General features: G+C 54.6%; 3 protein-coding genes across 3 annotated transcripts; 2 read left to right on the top strand and 1 right to left on the bottom strand.

Annotated features, from left to right (window-relative positions):
• Positions 1-1564: 1564 nt before the first annotated feature.
• On the top strand, positions 1565-2188 carry J3D65DRAFT_599316 (uncharacterized protein; the record flags this gene model as incomplete). Its single annotated transcript, XM_066797889.1, has 1 exon — positions 1565-2188. One exon carries the CDS (start codon positions 1565-1567, stop codon positions 2186-2188), a length of 624 nt encoding a protein of 207 aa, XP_066659920.1.
• A 5454-nt stretch (positions 2189-7642) lies between these two features.
• Positions 7643-9145, top strand: J3D65DRAFT_32001 (Alpha/Beta hydrolase protein). The gene has a single exon (XM_066795330.1). It carries the CDS (start codon positions 8067-8069, stop codon positions 9051-9053), a length of 987 nt encoding a protein of 328 aa, XP_066659919.1. The 5' UTR covers positions 7643-8066; the 3' UTR covers positions 9054-9145.
• Positions 9146-9535: 390 nt separating this feature from the next.
• J3D65DRAFT_610407 (uncharacterized protein) lies at positions 9536-18079 on the bottom strand. The gene is made up of 13 exons (XM_066798802.1): positions 17336-18079; positions 16619-17283; positions 16263-16570; positions 15796-16215; positions 15596-15748; positions 15454-15550; positions 14913-15404; positions 14608-14865; positions 13324-14556; positions 12749-13274; positions 11550-12702; positions 11211-11496; positions 9536-11159 (listed from the first exon to the last, which is right to left on the bottom strand). The coding sequence occupies exons 1-13, from the start codon at positions 17955-17957 to the stop codon at positions 9825-9827; spliced, it is 7548 nt and encodes a 2515-aa protein (XP_066659918.1). The 5' UTR covers positions 17958-18079; the 3' UTR covers positions 9536-9824.
• Positions 18080-18088: the final 9 nt, after the last annotated feature.

Here is an 18088-nt window from a genome sequence, read left to right as displayed (position 1 = left end):
TGGGGTTGGTGGGTTGGTGGTCGATATGTGCCCCAGTCTTGGCGGCGGATGACGTAAAGCACGATGGATCAGATTAGTTTTCCATGACGATAGCTTGGTGAGCACAACCTAACTTCCAGTCGTCCTCAGCTAGGAATGGAAAGCCCTACAACGGTCTCGTCGGCGCCAAGTGGGGATGGACTGACCGGCATCGTGACGTTCTGCTTTCTCCCCCCTGGTCAGGCCGACTGACCGGCAGCTCCACAGCGGGCGCTAAACTGGAGTCAGCGGCCACGCGACAGGAAGGAAAAAAACAAGATGAAAAAAGCGACTCGGTGAGATGAGGATGCGAACGAAGGAAGCAAAAGGGGGCTCGACTTTGCAGACAAGCAATGGAAAAGATTGCTTGGCACGGAGCGGACGTCTTGGCCAAACACGCCCGGCAGCTGCTGACTGCGAACCCTGCGTGAGGTCTGCATGCTCACCTCAGTTGTTCTAGAGCGGCTCCCGGTCGGGTGGTATGATGGGTAGGTTGATGTGCCGTGCCGTTTCTTTTGGTCGTCGTCGGAGATGATTGTATTGTTGCAGAGCACAGGGCTGAAGTTGGGCAGCACCAGACAGCAGACGTGTGCGGTTTCATTTTGCAGCCTGGCTCGGTCGGTGCCAGCTGGCGCCGTGTGGGTGTGGGAGTGGGAGCGAGATGGCATGCTGTTGTTGTTTCTCTGCGTTTCTTCTTTGTCGGGTCGGGGGGTCGAGGCTGCATGCGGGTCGGGCACCAGGACCAGGACCAGGACCAGGACCAGGTGCAGGTGCAGGTGCAGGTGTCAAACGGCCGGTGACAAGAGGCTGGCATGACATGACTCTGTGTGTTTTGTTCTTTGGACGGCTGTCTGTTGTTTCTGTGTGCCCGTCACATGGCCATCTCTCATCTCGCATGGACGCGTGTTTCATCCGTCCAGTCTTCCTTGATGGGCTATCCTATCGTGTCGGGGCGCCGGTGACAGAGGCGGGCGACAGGGGGAGGGCAGCGGTCAGCAGGGATTCAGCCCTGCCCACCCAACACACACACACACATCCACACGCATCCACGTCCATGCTGGGTCTCTGCGGTACGGTCCCTTTGGTGCTGTCCAGATAATAAATAAAAAAAAGTCGGCGCTCCGCCGCTGCCATCACCACTCCATCCTCTTTCTCCCTCCCTCCCTCCCTCCTCCACCCCTGGCTACACCACACGCCCTGCCACTGTTCACCATACGCTGCCATATCTCGCCTCTCTGCCGCCGTCGACCAACCATCGCCTACCCCCTTCTACACGTGCGCTCTGCCCTTCCCTTCACACCACCGCCAGTCGACCACCTCCACCTGCACCGCCGTTGCACGACGCCGCGCTCCTGCTGTGCAACCTCGCCACGCCCCCTCTACCTTCCGCAGGAACATCTTGCCTTCGTTTGGTCTTGCCATTCGAAACATCGAAACACGTCTCGTCTCACCCAGACCCGACCTTGACGTCAGCCTCAATCCCGTCGGCCGCTATATCTTCATTGCCACCACCTCCGACCTCCAATCTCCATCCTCCACTTCCATCATGTGCGTCGCCGAGCTCAACGTCTCTCTTCTCCCCTGCCGCCACCGCTGGTACCACCTCCTGCGACCTTGCTCGCCAACCTCGAATCTATCCAACTGCAAAAACAAGCTCGGCCTCGAGGGATGGGAAACAAAATGCGACTTTTGCCCCTACTGCAGCTCCTGGAACCTTTCATCCACCGACTACCGCCTCGTCGGCAACGACCGGAGCCCTTCAGTTGGCGGCCTCTCGCGCTCGCCGTCCATTTCCTACAGCTCCACCACCACCCTCACCTCGGCAAGACGAGACAGCCGTCGCGCCTCACTCGCGCGTACCGACAGCTCTAGCAGCATCGCCATGCCTAGCGTGGGCGTGCTCGAGAGGACGGGCGAGCGGAACCGTGCCATTACCGCGCGCCTGGATGCCTATTTGGGCAAGCACCCGGATCGCAAGGGAAGCAAGTCGGGAGGCGAGACGTCGGACGAGGACGAGCAGTCGAGCACGCAGCCTCCCAGTCCCGTCGAGGGTGACGTCATGTCCAGGGTGGACGCCCAGGTCGCTGGCGCGCCTCTGAAGCGCCGGGACAGCATTCTCAAGAAGGGGTGGCGGAGCAGCAAGAGACTCAGCCGCACCATCTTCAAGTAGGGAACCAACCGGGGGAGCCTTCACACTCGACTACCGGACTTGGACCGAGGGCATGGACAATGGGGTCCGTCACGCCGTACGGTACGGTACCACTCGGGTCGCGGCGGTGTACAAAGAGGGCTTCGGCTCTTTCCGCATCGCGACTCTGCGCCTCCGGGAAAATGTGCGGGTTGGGCTTGGGCCTGCCGTGGGTTGAGCAGCACAGCCTCCAGCCCACTCGACTCGCCTCGCATGAGTCACACCCACCACTCCACTCCCAGAGCCTCTCGCTCTTCGCTGCTCTTCTCTGCTCTGCTCTGCTGGACGCGTCGATCACCTGCGCCACTGGCGCACGCTATCGAAGCTGGGCCGCCACTCGACGCCTCCCTGCGCAGCATCACGCCAGCATCACCACATTTGCTCGTCTTTTTTCTTTCCTCGTTTCACGGCGAAATCATGGGTCAGGGCCAGGTTCAAAATTTTAAACGGATGCGGGTCAACTGGGTTTGCCTTTTCAGTCTCTCGGTCAAAATATCTCGGTCGCTCCACTGGCGAACGACGTCTGGAGTTTTTGTTTTTCGGCTCGGATAAAGGAGCGTTCGGTTGCGTGTTCTTTCTTTGCTTTTTCTCTTCCTCTCCGCTTCTATACGGTTACCCACTTGGACATGATACCCGCAGCCGGCTCTGGCTTCGAGGACGGCCACAGGCTCCTCTCAATTCCATCTTTTGCGTCTCACTCAAATTGTTGATCGTTTCTGCTCCCTCCCTGTGCAACCTTCGGCCTTGGTGCCCGACAGTTTCTCTCTCGGCAACGGGCGCCAGCCACAGGCATGCGGGCCGTGGCTCGAGTGACACGGCCCAAGACCATCAATCGCCTTCATTGCTCGTCGCGGCGGCGGGCGAGACAGGGACTTGGCTGCGCTGACGAGCTCAGCACCGACCACAGCTTAACTTTAATGGTCCGGCATGACGGCAACCAGCAACTGGTCATCATTGTCGACGCGGGCTTCCAACGGCGCCATTTTCCCAGCCGGCAGGTGGACGTCACAGCAACAGGATCGACAATCTATCATCAAGCGCCTCGACGATGATAAGTCGACGCGGCGTCATATGCTCCGGGGGTCGGGCGTTCACTCGCCTCATGGACCCGACGTTAGTGACAAGAATATCCCCGTCCAACGCGGCCGCTCCCTGAACAACCTCTTGTCGCCAAACTCGACTCTCTCGCGAGCCGCCTGAACAACCTGGGGCCCCGCGGCGGTGCGCCCGGCTGATCTGCCTCCTGATCTCCGCTCTGCAACAGGCACCGCGTCAGGCGAAGAGCTTGCGCTGCGCTGCTCTCGCCGTCGTTTTCGTCAGAGGCGTTCTTGGGCGACGACTGCCATGGCTATTGTACACAGCCTGCTTGCTCGCTTGCCTGCCAGACCTCTTGGACGACTGCCGAGTTTCATCATCACCATCATCACCAGACTCTCATCGCCGCACATCCGGAGCGTCGCGCTGCAACGCTGCACTGCCTCTCTGCTCCCAAGACTGCCGGCAAAGTGGAGGAGCAAGTCTTGTCGTGCAGACAGAGGTGGGCGGAGCTACTTTGGCAACAAGGTGTTCCGATCAGTCGCAGCCAAAAACGCAAATCGACAAGACTGGACGGCGACGCTTGGGCACAAGACTCACGACTCGTGACCCTGCATGACCGGTACAGTCCCCGGACTACTCACAGACTGCACCAGACACTGCACATGTCCCTTGAGTTCGCTCTCTCCTGCTCGACCTGACTCTGCGCCTGCGTCGTCGATTCGGTCTCTCCGGAGCGTTTGAAATACCTAGCTTGCATCCTCAAGCCCACTTCTCTGGAAATACACTTACTCAGTCCGCATACATGCTGTAGGATTGAAGACCGGTGAGCACCTTCCGGACGTACCTTCTCTGTTGGAGCATCCGAATCGATACATCCGCCAAAGTATCCCCGCGCCGCCCATCCGCTTGGCTTGGTGCTCTTCCACTGCAGTACCCAGGACGTCTTCCCGCGCGGTTCCAGTGTCTTCTCCGCTCCGGCCGTGCTGTCCCGCAATCGCAGCAGCCGCGGGGTGCGGCGGGGCTGCGGATGAGGACCCCATCCGCGTGCGTACGCCAACAAAGTTGCGGCGGCGGTGCATCTGCTGCTCATGGCGTTCTCACACCAGGCCGAATCATCTTTCAAACGCTTTCAGGGCCAGAACCAGGACCCGGTTGTGTACTTTCTCCAGTGTGCCCCCGACCAAAAGAAAACCGTCCATTACGAAGCCAAGTCTCATCCCTCAACACGCTCATCGATGCAATCGAGAAGAGGTCCAAGCTAACATAAGCTCCCCCCTTTTCTCTCCCATCTGCTTCCCCATCCCAACCCGATCAAGCAGATAAACTCATCGCACAACTTTAACCAAGTCAAGACTTGCCAAACCCCGCCGTTCCCGGCCAGTCTGCCAGTTTGCTCAACGCTTGCCCCTGCCCCTGTCGTCTGCTCTTCGAGACAGAGAGAGACAAGCAGCAGATTGAATCTCCCGTCCACGAGCGCAATACCGCACGTGCCGTAGCTGCCGGCTCCAGCCGCTGTGTCCCGTTCCCTGCCTCTCCATTTTTGCCCCTTTGCTTCTGCCTCCTTTTCCATGGCCCGCTGAATCCAAATCCCTATCCTCAAACGTAGAACCGCTCGCCCGGATTTCGCTGCCCGGGCATTCAACAGACATGCCAAACAGGCAACAATCCCATCCGTTGCTCCACTTCTCCATTTCCTCACGTCTCCGGCTCAAACCAAATCGGCGCAATGGACTTGTCTGAGTCGCGCTTGATCAGCGGACTTTGTCAGACAGTCCATATGTTGAACGGTGAGTCAGTGACGAGTCGCTGCGTGGCGCTGTGGCACATTGCGGTGACGGTCGCAGCGACAGTCGCTGTCACCGTCACTCAGGCGACCAACCAGCGCAAGCGCGGTGGTGTGGTACGGCGGGATGCCTGGGCGGAGACTTTGAAAGGGGGAGGAGAGCGGAGAGGGGAGGAAAACGGGCCGGCTGACGCCATATGGGGAAGAGTGTGGAGGAGACGTTGATAAGGAGACGGGTCTGTGGCGCTTCTTCTCTATACTGATCGTATCGTGGATGTGTATCGCGCTGACGGAGGGATCATGACGATTCAGTGCCTGTTCAGGCGACCGCGCCACACAAATGGCGGAGTGGACGGTCTCAGTAGGCTTTGGACGTGTGAAATATGTCCTCGTGACTATTTACTGACTGATTCCAGCTATGACGATGTTTTGTTGGAAATCTGCCTTCAGATATGGTACTGTCAAGGACTTCAGTTGTTGGTCTTCCGGATGGTTACAAGCTCCTGCAAGTGCTCGTCTCGCGGTAAGGCATTGTGGAGATGAGGTTGCGCATCGACAAAAAGGCAGCAGCGCAAGCAACTCGAAAATCTTCCTTGTTGTGGCAAACCCGCCGAAAGCGTCGTCTCGAAAGAAAATCCCCCGACGCGGAGACGCACCTGTCCTCCTCCACACAGACGCGGAGGAGATGATGAACGGTTATTGATGCGGCCGGACTGCTCGCCACTACTTACCAGCATTGCCACCGGCCCAGTGACACGCGCTTGACTTCAAGAATCGTGAGCGGGGAGAGGAGGTAAAGTAGATTGAGTTGGGTCGCAACGTGCTATTCTTCCGCCGTGTCCGTTGTCGACGCTTTTACCCGCCCCGCCCCGCTTCCCACTCCGCTCTGTAGCTTTGCCCTACAGTACAACTAACTTGGGCTGTGGCAAAGAATAGCATAGACCTTGACAGCAACCACTTACGCGCCTGGCTTTGCTCCAGGCCACCTACGAACCTACCAACTGGGCAGGTAGCCGACCAACCTCACCGACTTCCCTGACCACATCCGTGGACCAGCGTTGCCGCTTGGGCACCATCCACCATCTCTCCTCTCACCACCCAAATCCCGGAACAAATATTCAATTTAGGAGATTTCGGCTTTGGCCGCCCGCTCTCAAGATTCCTCTATCATCCCTCTTCGTCGCGCTAGGTTTGGCAAGGAATGCTCCCGCCCGCTGCACCGCTCCGCTCCGTCCCGCTCCGCCCCGATGCTCCGCTGACTCTGCCGCGTCCTGCCATTTGTTTTTGCGTGCTTTATTCCTTCCGTTGAACAGCTCGCATGCGCAGCATACCAATTACGATCCCACGTGGTCCCGCAGACTAATATCGTAAGAGAGGAAGCAACTCCAACACCACCACCCTAACCGACCGCAGCCACCACTGCACAGTTGCATAACCACACATAGTATGTATGTAGGCACGACCGTTGCCAATCTACAGGACTTGGCACAGGAAGAAAGACTTGCATCCATCCATCTGCCCACGCAGCGACCGCCGCTCAAACGGGCGAGCGGCATACATGATGTCGTGTAGCACTGCCATCGCGCATGCCAAGCCGCGACGGAAAACCTGGAAAGGCACGAAAAGGAGGGGCGAAGTGAGGTCAGGGTCAGTCGATGCGGACGTGATTGATCGCGTCCGTCGGGCGCGCTGTGTCGCGTCGGGCGCGTGGTTGTGGCGAGATCAGGCTGTCCAAGGACATGTTGGTGGAAGAGAGGGAGGGGGAGAGGACGTCAGGGGTGTGTGGTGGCGCGCCTCCTTGCTTGCTTGCGTGCTCCCTCCTGTCCCCTTTCTTTCAGTTGCGTGCCTTGGGAGACATCGCAGCGCAACTCACTCTTGAACGTTCGAGACATGTTGACTGGTGGTCAAGACAAGGTCTCTTGATTGCGACTTCTGCGTTGCAAATGTTGCACATCACCCACTCAATTTCTCTTTCATTCCAGTCTTGTCTCTTTCCTCTCTCAGCTTCCATCGTTTCATTCATTTCAATCTTCGTCGCACACGCGATGCGCACAGCGGACCACACACACATCAAGCCAACGCCGCAAAGATACAGTGCTTGCGCTGGCGCTGCTGTGCCACGCCAGGCACGCGTAAGTACACGCATGTACGCATGCATGCATGCATGCATGTACGCCGCACGGCTATCCATCCGATCCAGCTCCAGCTGAAAAAAGGTGCTGCATTTCTGGAAGCACGTTGTCTGCTGGTAGGCGAAGAGGGGGCTAGACTTGCATCAGCTCTCTTCCGCTCCGGATTGGGCGGTGGAAGCAATGGAGTTTTTTGGCTGCCCTCCGCCCGCTGAAGAGCTTGTTGCCCCTCCATGCGAGACGTGTCTTGGTATTGCTTTTTCCTGTTGCTTCTTTTTTTGTTCGCTAATGACCCGGGGGACCCGTAGGGCTTGGTGGGAGAACCCGTAAGATGTAACTTGCAGTTTCCCGGTCGGTTTGAATGCTTGACGATGGCATCCTCAGTGGACTTCAGAGCGGATGCATATTGTCTTCAATCATTGATTCTTACTGCGTTGGCGCTCAAGTCGTCCCAAAAGTTGTTTCGACCATCTTGAGTCTTTTCCGCTGCGTCCTTGCCGTTTGTTCTGCCCGCCAGGCCAATGGGTTTCCTCTCACCTCACAGTCAGAAAATAGTCGTCTGAAATTTTTCTGAGACGGAATTGTCCGACGTGCTCAACGCCTTCCTTTCGCTTTTCTTTTTCTCAAAGCCAAAATGTCTCTGACGCTGTGACCTTTGCACTCGTGGTTTTCCTCCAGTCATTTCACACGTGCATTGCTGCCTAACTTCCCGCAGAGCCTTCGATAAAGTGTTGGACGACCATTGGAGCCTTGCGGATAGCACGTAGGTAGCCGCGCGCTTATCAATCCAGCACGCAACCGAGCCGACCATCTTCTCCGTCTCGAGAGTCATACAACAAAAAAGGACTCAGCCGTACATCGTCCCCTATCGCACCAATCCGGCCCAGTAACAACCGCACGCCGCAAAGCAATGGCTCACGAAAGCAAAACGTCGCATGTGTCCTTCTTCGGTAGCGGCCCCCAAGGCACAACCACGACGACGCCAACAGAGCCCTTCGTCATCCCCCCATCGCACCCAACCGGCCGCCACACGCACACCATCATCGTGCTGCACGGCCGCGGCGACACAGGACCGCAATTCGGATCCGGCCTCGCCAGCGCGCACACCTCCTCCTTATCCCCCACCACCAGCAAGAAGAAACGCCTGGCCGAGCACCTCCGCACGACGCGCTTCGTCTTCCCCACGGCGCCGCTCGTCTCGGCCGCCACGGGGCTCACCCAGTGGTACGAAAACTTCAGCCTGGCGGACCCGGCGCAGCGCAAGGAGCCGCAGCGCGCGGGGCTGGCGGCGACGGCCGCGCTGCTGGCCCGCCTCGTGCGGCGCGAGGCGCGCCTGGTCGGCGGACTCGACCGCATCGTCCTCGGCGGCCTGAGCCAGGGGTGCGCGGCGGCGCTGGTGTTTTTCCTGGGATTTCACGGTTACGATGGCGAAGAGGAAGGAGGAGATGAAGGCGAAAAGGACGTCGAGGCGTTGGGCGGCTTCTTTGGCATGTCCGGGTGGCTGCCGTTTGCCGACGAGCTGGACCCGTCGACGTGGCGGGATCGAGAGGGGGAAAGCGTTGCGGCGGAGCAGGAGGAGATGGGAGCTGACGAGTGGATGCCGCAACGACAGGCCAAAGCAGCCAACGTAGCGAGAGCCATCACGTCTCTCCCGCCGCTCAGTCTGGAGCCGCAAGAATCGCCTGCCTTTGCACGAACGCCCGTCTTCCTGGGCCACGGCATGCACGACAGGCACGTTGAGATGCGGCTAGGTGCCCAGGCAGGCGATGTGCTCGTGGATCTGGGCTGCGAAGTGAGGTGGGAGGAGTACGACGAGGAGCACTGGTGGAAGGAGCCCGAGCAGATTGATGACTTGGTCGAGTTTTTGAGAGATGCAGTTGGAATCGAGACGACATGAGGACAGTAGAGAGAAAATATGTAGATCTGTAGGTCACAAACCTTGGTCACACGCTTAAAAACGAAGACAATTGATATGGCATCTCATCTCGCGATCTAGTAAAAAAAAAAAAAAAAGGGTTAAATTCTCAATCCACACGATATTGTACCACCCCGCTCACCATCCACCCTCTTAAACTAAATACACCCTCCCTGTATCTAGTCTTAATTAGGTAAGTTATTTATTATTTTCAAGTTCTCTCATAATCACCACTAAAACCACCACCACCACCACCACCACTAATATACTCCTACTTACGCGCGCATATCTTCAGCCATATTTACCCCCTAGTTATCTAAGGTTCTATCACCGCACTCTAGAAATGGATCACGCCGGTATAATCCTGGCACTAAAATACCCCTATATAACCCCCATGCCTGGGAGAGTATATCTATCTTAAAGATAGGGGTAAGGCGGCAATAAGGTAGTAAGAGTAGTATCAATAAGGTTAATAAGATTTTATAAAATACTAGGTGGTAGATTATAATACAAGAGAACAGTAAACATTTTACTACTCACGGGCCCCCTTGCTTATATAATTCATAGGAGGGTAGATTCAGTTTAAGAGTGTGGATGGTGAACAATGAGGAGGGTGGGAGTGTGGATTGAGATTGTGTCCCAAAAAAAAAAAAGAAAAAAAAAGGAATCTTCCTTCAACACCAGTCCAACGCCGCTTTTCCCCCAATGATCCGTGTGGACCACAACGGGAATCCCCAACGACCCTGTCACCAACTAAAAGAACGCGCACCAACCGATGTACATTTTGGCCAAATTCTTTGGGTCCGTGGCCGCAGAAATTAGCATGTCAACACAACCCTCCACACTCAACTGCGCCGTCTCCTCCTTCAAGTAGCCCCTGACCTTGCTACTGACGCTCTCGAGCACCTCCTCTGGCGTCGTCGGCACACCCATGACGGATTTGCGCTTCTTGCCGATAAAGTCGGCCGTGGGATCGTACAGGAAGGTCTCGAGAATCGTCATGAGCGTGTCGAGGTTCTGCTGCAGCTGTCGCAGCGTGAGCTGAGCCGCCGTGCGGAAAGGCCCGTCGACCCCGTACGGCCCCATGGCGTCGACCATGTTGTGCGTCAGCCGGAACGGCACGAGCTCGGGCTTCTCGAACGTCAGACCCTTCTCGAAGAGGCAGTTGAAGTCGACGTGAAAGACGCCGCCGTCATGCTCTACCAACAAGACGTTTTCGCCGTGTCGGTCTCCCAAGCCCAATGTGTGCCCGACTATGGACATGACGGCGCAAGAGCGCGTGTATTTGAGGCGTGCCGCAAACCACGCCTCGGGCTCCGGAAACGTTTCGATAAACCACTCGTGGAGAACGGGTTTGAAGTGTTGTGTAATGAGGTCGGTGAACATGTGCAGCTGCTCCGGCTTCCCAGGGTCGCCATTTTTGGCTGGTACGCCAGCAGCCTGATCCAGAATAACTCTTGTAGCGGTGTAGTCGATTGGAATATTCTTCTCGCGGTAAAGTTTGATGATCATGTCTCGCATGGCTTTAAGTCCCTCGACCCATTCAATGGCTCCACATTCCTCGTTGAGTGGTGTCACGGCGTATGTCTTGATGTTGAGACGTCTTGTACTAGACTCAACGTCTCGCAGCAGCGCGCGGTTGATCATAGTGTTGAACTCCATCAGGCGTTGGTCCTTGCGGAGGTCATCCTTGGGTTTGATCAAGAGACCGTAGTTGCGTCCGTCTGACCCTCTGACCACGAGCTTACGTGGTCGTTGGAGGGAAGGCAGCACTGAAACGTCGTCCAAAAAGCTTGAGATTGTGGGCACAGTGTCTTGAAAAGCCTTGTGGTGCTTGTATGAAACATCGGGGTAAGAAGAGCCAGTGGGCAAGCTTGCCACAAGAGTCGTCTCGACCGGAACCACCAGAGGACATGGGGCGAGTTTGTGATTGAACCCCAAGTCTCGCGACAGACTCACGCGTGTTGCACGGGGCTCTACCTGAGCATCGCAGGCATGCAATAGTGCCTCTGAAAGCCTTTGTCCTTGGCTAACAAGGAGCTTGAGATCTGGCCCGCTCGATGCGCCGTGTTTGCTCTTCTTATATTCCTGCTGATCATTAGTACGGTAGCCATGCGTGGGTCATGAGACGTGACTCACTTTGACTTTGGTCAACACAGCCATGCCCCGGTTGGATCTCGAAGTGTTTGTTGACTTGACGACTGCCAGCAAACCCCAAAGCGCCTGTCGAGGGTGCTCGCCCACGACTTTGACGATCATACTCGCTAGTAGCTCATAAGTGGCTTGACGTGTATGACAGATTCGAGTAATCATCTGTGGAAGAGCCGTGTAGAAGATGAACGCCGGTAGCCTCTGGATGGCATACCTGTCCAGATGGTCCTCCACCTTTTTGAGCATCTCCTTTCGCTTTTGGGACCAAGTTCTCCTGTGACTCGCAAATTAGCCAAAGCCAGACATGGCGAATCTTTCGCTGCTTACTGTAGATCACTTGTTCTTTGACTGGGTTGATCGGTTTGAACTTCCGTAGCCAGCTCCAACCAAAGAGTGAGCAGTTTTGGCACCGTTTCGTAAAGATGCTTGGTACCATAGGCGACGCTTCGCAAGTAATTCTCAATCACCAACCTCTTGTACTCACCAGCCCTGAAAGCTTGACTTCTTCTGAACTCTGGTTGCGCCATCTCAGCACTGCTTTGCTTCGCATAGTATTTACCAAGATAGTAATGGCCTTTTTCCCACTTCGGAAAAAGCCTGACTGCCGTGGTGTAGCAGACCCGGGTCTTGTCGAAAGACGTTTGCCCAGCTGAATCGATCCATTTCGCCTTGAAAAGCCAGGCACGAGCAGCAACTTTGTTCTCCAGTCGAAGTTCCGGCTCGTCGTCGTTCGTGGTATGGCTCGACTGCTTGTTCGCCCGAACCCAATTGTCGTGAGCGCCGAATGCGTTTGAGTTGAGAGCTCCCTCGAGGTTCCGAATCGCCTTACGGTGATGTCCTTCTTTCCATAGTAGGCGAGCGTGGTCGATGATAGCCTCATCATCGCCCAAACGAGACGCGTGGTGAACAGCATCAAAGGCCGTGCTGGTCACATTTGTCTTTCGTGCAAGACGCGAAGTGGTCACCCAAGTCGAGGCGACGTCGAGGTTTGTGAAGCCTCGGCAAGAAAGCTGCATTGCGGCTCTTCTCAGGCCAAGAATGTACTGCTTTTCTGATGTCAAAGCGCCCAACATATCCAGACGCCTATCGAGTGTGGTCAAAAAGTCTGAGCGCGTGCCGTCCGACGTTTCCGTCCCCCGACTGATGCTGTCAATCTCATAGAGCACATGGAGTTTGAGCATTTGGTCATGGCAGGCTTGGAGTGAAGCGGTAGATGCGGGGGACAATCCTCTGGCGATTCCTTCCCGTAGCTGGTCAATTGTAGTGGAAAAGTTTTCGTCGTCACCATTGCGCAAGGACAGAAAGGCTTTGCCGATGCCAATATTGAACTCTTGCAGTCCTGCTGGCGCCGTCGATAGAAGTCCCTCCAAAGCGTGCCATTTTCCGGTCATCCAAGACGCCTCTGCAGCCAGAGACAGTAACTTGGGATTGGTAATGGTTGTCGTATTTTGGAACTCCTTTACTTGGGCCAGCATTGAGTCTGCGGCAGATTAGCGCCGCCCCCTCGCCGACTGATAAAGACTTACTATATTGGCCCGATTCCCGCAGACAGGCTGCTAGCTGGTACTGGACTTCTGAATCGTCTGGTTTCTCCGCCAGGGACATTTCGTACCAGCTCTGGACGGCCGTCCATCTTCCAGCCTTTTTGTGCTCGAGAATTTGCTGTTCCGGATCCAAAATTTGAAGGTGTGCCGAAATGCCCTCTATGCAATCCGGTTCGTCGATCTGGGCATAGATGTACTGAAGGTGTTGGTATAGGCCTTGCTGGTCTGTGTTTTCGGTCGAGAAATCAACCATGGCTGTACGTTGGCGCATGTACTGTTCCCAATGAAAGAGTGCGCGAGCGAAGGATCGACATTCGACAGCGCGACGAGAAATTACTTCAGCAGGAATCGCCGAGAGAACACGCTCGATGCTGCTAATCTGAGCGGTCTCTGTAATCTCATCCAGCTCCGGGTAATGGCCACGAAGAACTAGCACACGAGCCTCTGCCAGCCTTTTCCGTTTTTCTTGGAGCCATTTAGACATGTAATCTAGTACTTGAAAGACGTTCTTTTCTGGGTCAGCCAGGGAACTGTGAACATCACCACATCCAACATACCTCGCTACAGCGTTTGATGTTGTCGCTTTCTGGACCGGGACCTGTAATCTCCGTATTCAAAATGAGGAGAAACTCGTCGATAATATTTTGGATCTCCTGCTCTGTTCCACCCAAAGCAATGTTGACGACGGTAAAAGGCAACAAGAACGTAGCGATTGCCACGTCATGAGATCTGATGATCTTCGCCAGCACGGGAAAGACAATTTGTGGGTTTTCCCCTTTGCCGTTCAGCAACATGTCGTACACAAACTGCTTCAACCACTTCGAGTGCCCCAAGCCCGGGGAGAATATTGGATACTTTTGAGGCAGTCGATTGACAGGTCTGACACTGCCAGTGCTGTATTTGGAGCTCAAAAAAGGTGTAAGGGTGCTCCGGACGCTCTCGGGCATGCGGATCCAAAGCTGGTGGGCAGGACTGGCCTGTGACGCACGTGGGCGGTAGGATAAAACATCCTGATCCAGGCCACAAAACTTGAGACATTCCTGCATTGCATACGCAATGAAGGCTTGCGACTTTGCATTGGTCGCAGAATGGAATGATTTGGCTAGAACGGTTTCAAGCATAAAGGCGACAAATTCGTTGGACTCGTCCAGTCGAGTGAAGTTTGACATCATCAGAATCTCGCGCCGAGGTCGGATTGTCTCTGCTCTAGAAGGGTCGAGGGCTCCAAATACCCCGAGACACTGCGCCGATAGGTTGGCGACTTTTGGGTGGCTTTCGGTAAATCTCGTACTGACATCCAGAATGGACCGGCACAAGTCCATCACCACTGGACTTGGGTGCTGATTGATGGTGGAATCGTGAATGAACGGCTGATTATCTTCCAGGAATGGAATCAGTTCTTTCAAAGCCTGAGTTACGACGATCGCGCTCTCATCGCGACACCGCTTGCTGAAGGCCTGGCAAAGTTCATCAACGGAGTGCGCCCTGAACCGATTAATCTGTGCGCTGATTTTGCTCATGACCGGAATCGAATCAAAAGAAGGTAGCACGTTGACCCTTTCTTGGACCGCGGCTTTGTGACCGTTGACCAGATCTGATACGACGTCGTGAGCCTTTGCTTGGCCGGCTGGGCTAAAGGACTCCCAATTCTGTTCGACGATTGAAAAAGTCTGGTCAATCAGAAATTCGACATCTTCGACATCCACAACGTCCAGGAGGGTCGACCACGCCAAGAAAGCCGTGTCACACAACTCAGGTATCTCAGAGGCTGACTGCAAGCATGCACGGATCTGGAAAAGGGGCATTAGCACGACGACAGCAAGCTTTTCAAACATACTTGCCTGAGGCAATCCGACGCTGACTGAGCTTTCAGCAAGAGAAATCATTTCTTCCAAAGCACCCAAACATTTGATGCGTTCTGATATTGGCTTTGGGTCTTTTGGGTTGTCGATCATGTCTGAAAAGTAGGCCATAATTCCCAGAATATGATTGTGGAAGAACTCAGCGATCATCTTGGATGGATTTGCTCTTGTGTTCGCCTTGGTGTTCCTGGTGCTCCGCTCTGCAATGACCGCGTACTTTCGGAAAACCTCGTGGATCTGCCGATATATTAGCCAGGCAGATGAAAGAGCCACTGGTTGCTTACCCTCTCTTTCTTTGGGCCCTCTTCGATAGCGGAGGCTTTGAGAAGATTGAACGCAATCAGGGTAGGATCCTGCTTAATCAAAGTTTGTAGGTCTGTCGTCTGGAATTCTGGCACCGATTCGCATAGGAGGTCCATCGCGCTGCTCTCAATGTCCTCAGTTCCTACGTCATCTGCGGCGTGTAGGAAGAGGATGGTCAGGATGGAAGCCATGTTAGCTTTTGGCTGCACGCAGACATCCTGAACATTTGTTTTGCGTGCAGCCGCTACTCTTTCCAGAATGTCTCTTCTCTTAGTCAGGACCAGATAAGGCAGCAAGTCTGTCTGGATGAGAATGAGCAACTCGTCAATGCCCATCTCAAGGAAATCGGAGAGTTGCTGGGCCTTTTGTGGGCAGCTGTGAAGGTCCTTGAACACCTCGAAGCTGATGTTCCGCCAGAACGGTTTGAGTAGTTCCAAGGGAGTCAATTTAAAGTGCTCGCACAAGGATAATAGCTGGATCTCGTTAGCTTTTGGCAGTCTCGTATGAATTCTCTCTGCTTACCTCGTTGTAGGCCACTCCACAAATCAGTGGATGTGTGTGACCAAGAAGATCAACGAGTCGAAGCAGCACAATATTGAGTTCATCCTCACCGCAAGCTCTGTTTCTCGTCAGTAAAAGTTGTTGAGAGTCGAAACTTACTGACCTCGCGATTTGACCCCAAGCCAGAACCAGCGTTTCCAGTTCGCCAAGTGTAGCCCTGCTCGACACGTGCTTGACATAGTCAAGCACATCTATTCGGTTCCTCTGGTGTATCTCCTCCTTGATGTTGCTCCGGAGGAAAGCAGGGATGGCAAGCCTGGGACATATTAGCAGTGCAGGGACCAGGAACCATCGCAACCTTACCCTGCAGCGATTCTCAACTCTCTCTGCGAACTCCTGAGAGATTTCATACACCACTCTCCCAAAGACGAGTTGTGTAAATCAAGTGCTTCCGAGTCATCGAGATGACTGTGCAGACTCCTAATCGCCGCCGCCGCCCAAACCCTTGGTGTTTTGGAACTCTGAAATCCGGGCATCTCGATGATGGACCTCAGTATTCCAAGTGCTTCCTTTAAGGAAGACGAACGATCAGAGGCGTTCCAAAATGGCTGTTCGGTGTCTGATTTGAGGTCGATAGAATCACACCAAGAACAAGACATGTTCAATAACTCGCCGCTACTCGAGATACGGGCTTTGAACGTCCCCACGGCAACGCAAGGCAGTCTCATGAAATGGCAGAGCCATCGGGATTTTGATTGGTCGGAAGACGATTCGAAGTGACCCCTAAGTTGGTCAGAAAGATGATTCTATTCCTTCAGCTCTCAACTTACAATACTGTTTCTCGGAGCCCTTTGAGCTCATCTGAAACTTCTTCACCAAAATAAAGCTTCGAAACAAGCGTGCTCCAATGTGACTTGCTGGTACCTCCCGAATCTACATCTAAGCGCTGCCGTTTGCGCGGACGTTGATTATCGAGGAATTCGCTCTCGGCGCCGCTCAAAAGCATTGTTCCAAATTTTTGGGCCAGTCTCTCATCTTCAAATGCCTGAAACGTCTGGTCTGATTGCATTAGGGAAGTAGCGCTGCGCAGAGCCACGTTCGTTCCATCCGACTCTGTGCTACAGAGCACTATTGCACACTGATAAATATGTGAGCTAGGCAATTGCTGTGAAGGTAAGAAACGTACCTGAAGATCCTTGTCCAGGGCTTCAAGCTGCGAAGGATCCTGTGCCAAAAGACGGAGAGGCACAGCGACCAAATCTCGAAAAAGAAGCACTGTTCCGGAGGGATGGACAGAGTCTCCTTCTTTACGCAACTGCCAAAGAACCTGCAGAAGAACATTGGACAATTCCAATTGGACAGCTGAGGCTGGGGGGAATCTGCAAACATAATCCGTTACGTCTCCAAGAACGTCGTAGAGTATCGTGGCTCCTTTGCCCTCCTCCAATTGATTTGACAAAAGCAAGTCCAAAGTGCCGAGGAAGAGGAGCCAAATTTGTCGATGAGCATGTTCGTTTGATTGTTTGAGCAAAGTTGAATGGGACGCAAGCTCCCAGAAGTGACGGACGCGATCAATGACCCAGTCATAAACGACACTACGAGCGGGCGCCATAGCTAGAGCACTGTTCGACGAGGACAAGTAACGCGAGATCGCTGCCAGCAATGACAATGCAATGATACAGGATCGGTGTAGACTCTTCATTTCAATTTGGCAATGTCGAGGAAGCGTGGGGAGCTGTTGCTCATTTGGAAGAAGGCGCAGAATACTGCTTGACGGCGGCAGAGTCAGCGTCTTTCCGCTGCCCTTTAGCAGGGTATTGTGCATCGAGTGTTCCAAGTCGTCAAGTACAGCTGCAAGAACTGTCAGTATTGGAATAATTATGATGGTCGTGCAATAGCAAACCGTCGATCGTTGCCTGATAAAATTCAAGCAGGAGGAGACCCTCCTTCCAGAAGTCTCTAAATTCAGCCTCCGAGTCTGGCACTTTACGCGAAAGCCGCGAAAGCGCGCCAAGGAGTGAGGCGAGCAAAGAGGTCAAGTCTGTTTGCAATAGTCCCAAAGACGGACAAGTGAGGAAAGAGAATATCTTGGGGAGGAGCCAAGCAACGAGCGGCAGGTTGAGAATCGGCTCTTCTGCACCAGGATTTTGACAAAAAAGAAGGCTTGGATCGCGTTCGACTGAAATTCGTACAACGGAAATGCTATCTCGGGCTTGGGATAACATGACATGTTGGCCAAGAGGCTCGCGCTCTTTGAGTAGGGCATTGAGGCCGGCCTCAACGACCACCGAGATGAGTTGCAAGTTGAGCTTGACATCCTTTTCTCCCGCAGATGGATCCGCCAAGAACTCTTGCAGTAGCATCCCAAAAAGCCTGTTATCCTGCGGTTCCTGCTGCTCGTGGGCTCTAGAATGGTTGTTGACAATCTGGGCGGCAATTGTGGACGGCGGCGGGATTCCATTGCTGCCAGCCGCAAGATCGGCAATGGCCGCCGGGTGGCCCATGTCGATTGTTCTCCGTGCCATGAGGGCTGGCTGTCATGTATCGGTGTTGAGCATGCCGGCGTGAGGTGTGTGGATGGAGAGTCGTGGTGGGTGTAGGCTGTGTTGCCGGGAGAAAGAAGTGCCTGTCGCGTCTCTCGCGCTGTCACATGGTG

The sequence above is a fragment of the Phyllosticta citribraziliensis genome (genome assembly GCF_038025025.1).
Source record: "Phyllosticta citribraziliensis strain CPC 17464 chromosome Unknown J3D65scaffold_1, whole genome shotgun sequence".
Taxonomy (NCBI): Eukaryota; Fungi; Ascomycota; class Dothideomycetes; order Botryosphaeriales; family Phyllostictaceae; genus Phyllosticta; species Phyllosticta citribraziliensis.
The sequence above is the reverse complement of the archived record's forward strand: the minus strand, read 5'-3'. Positions and strand labels throughout refer to the sequence as shown.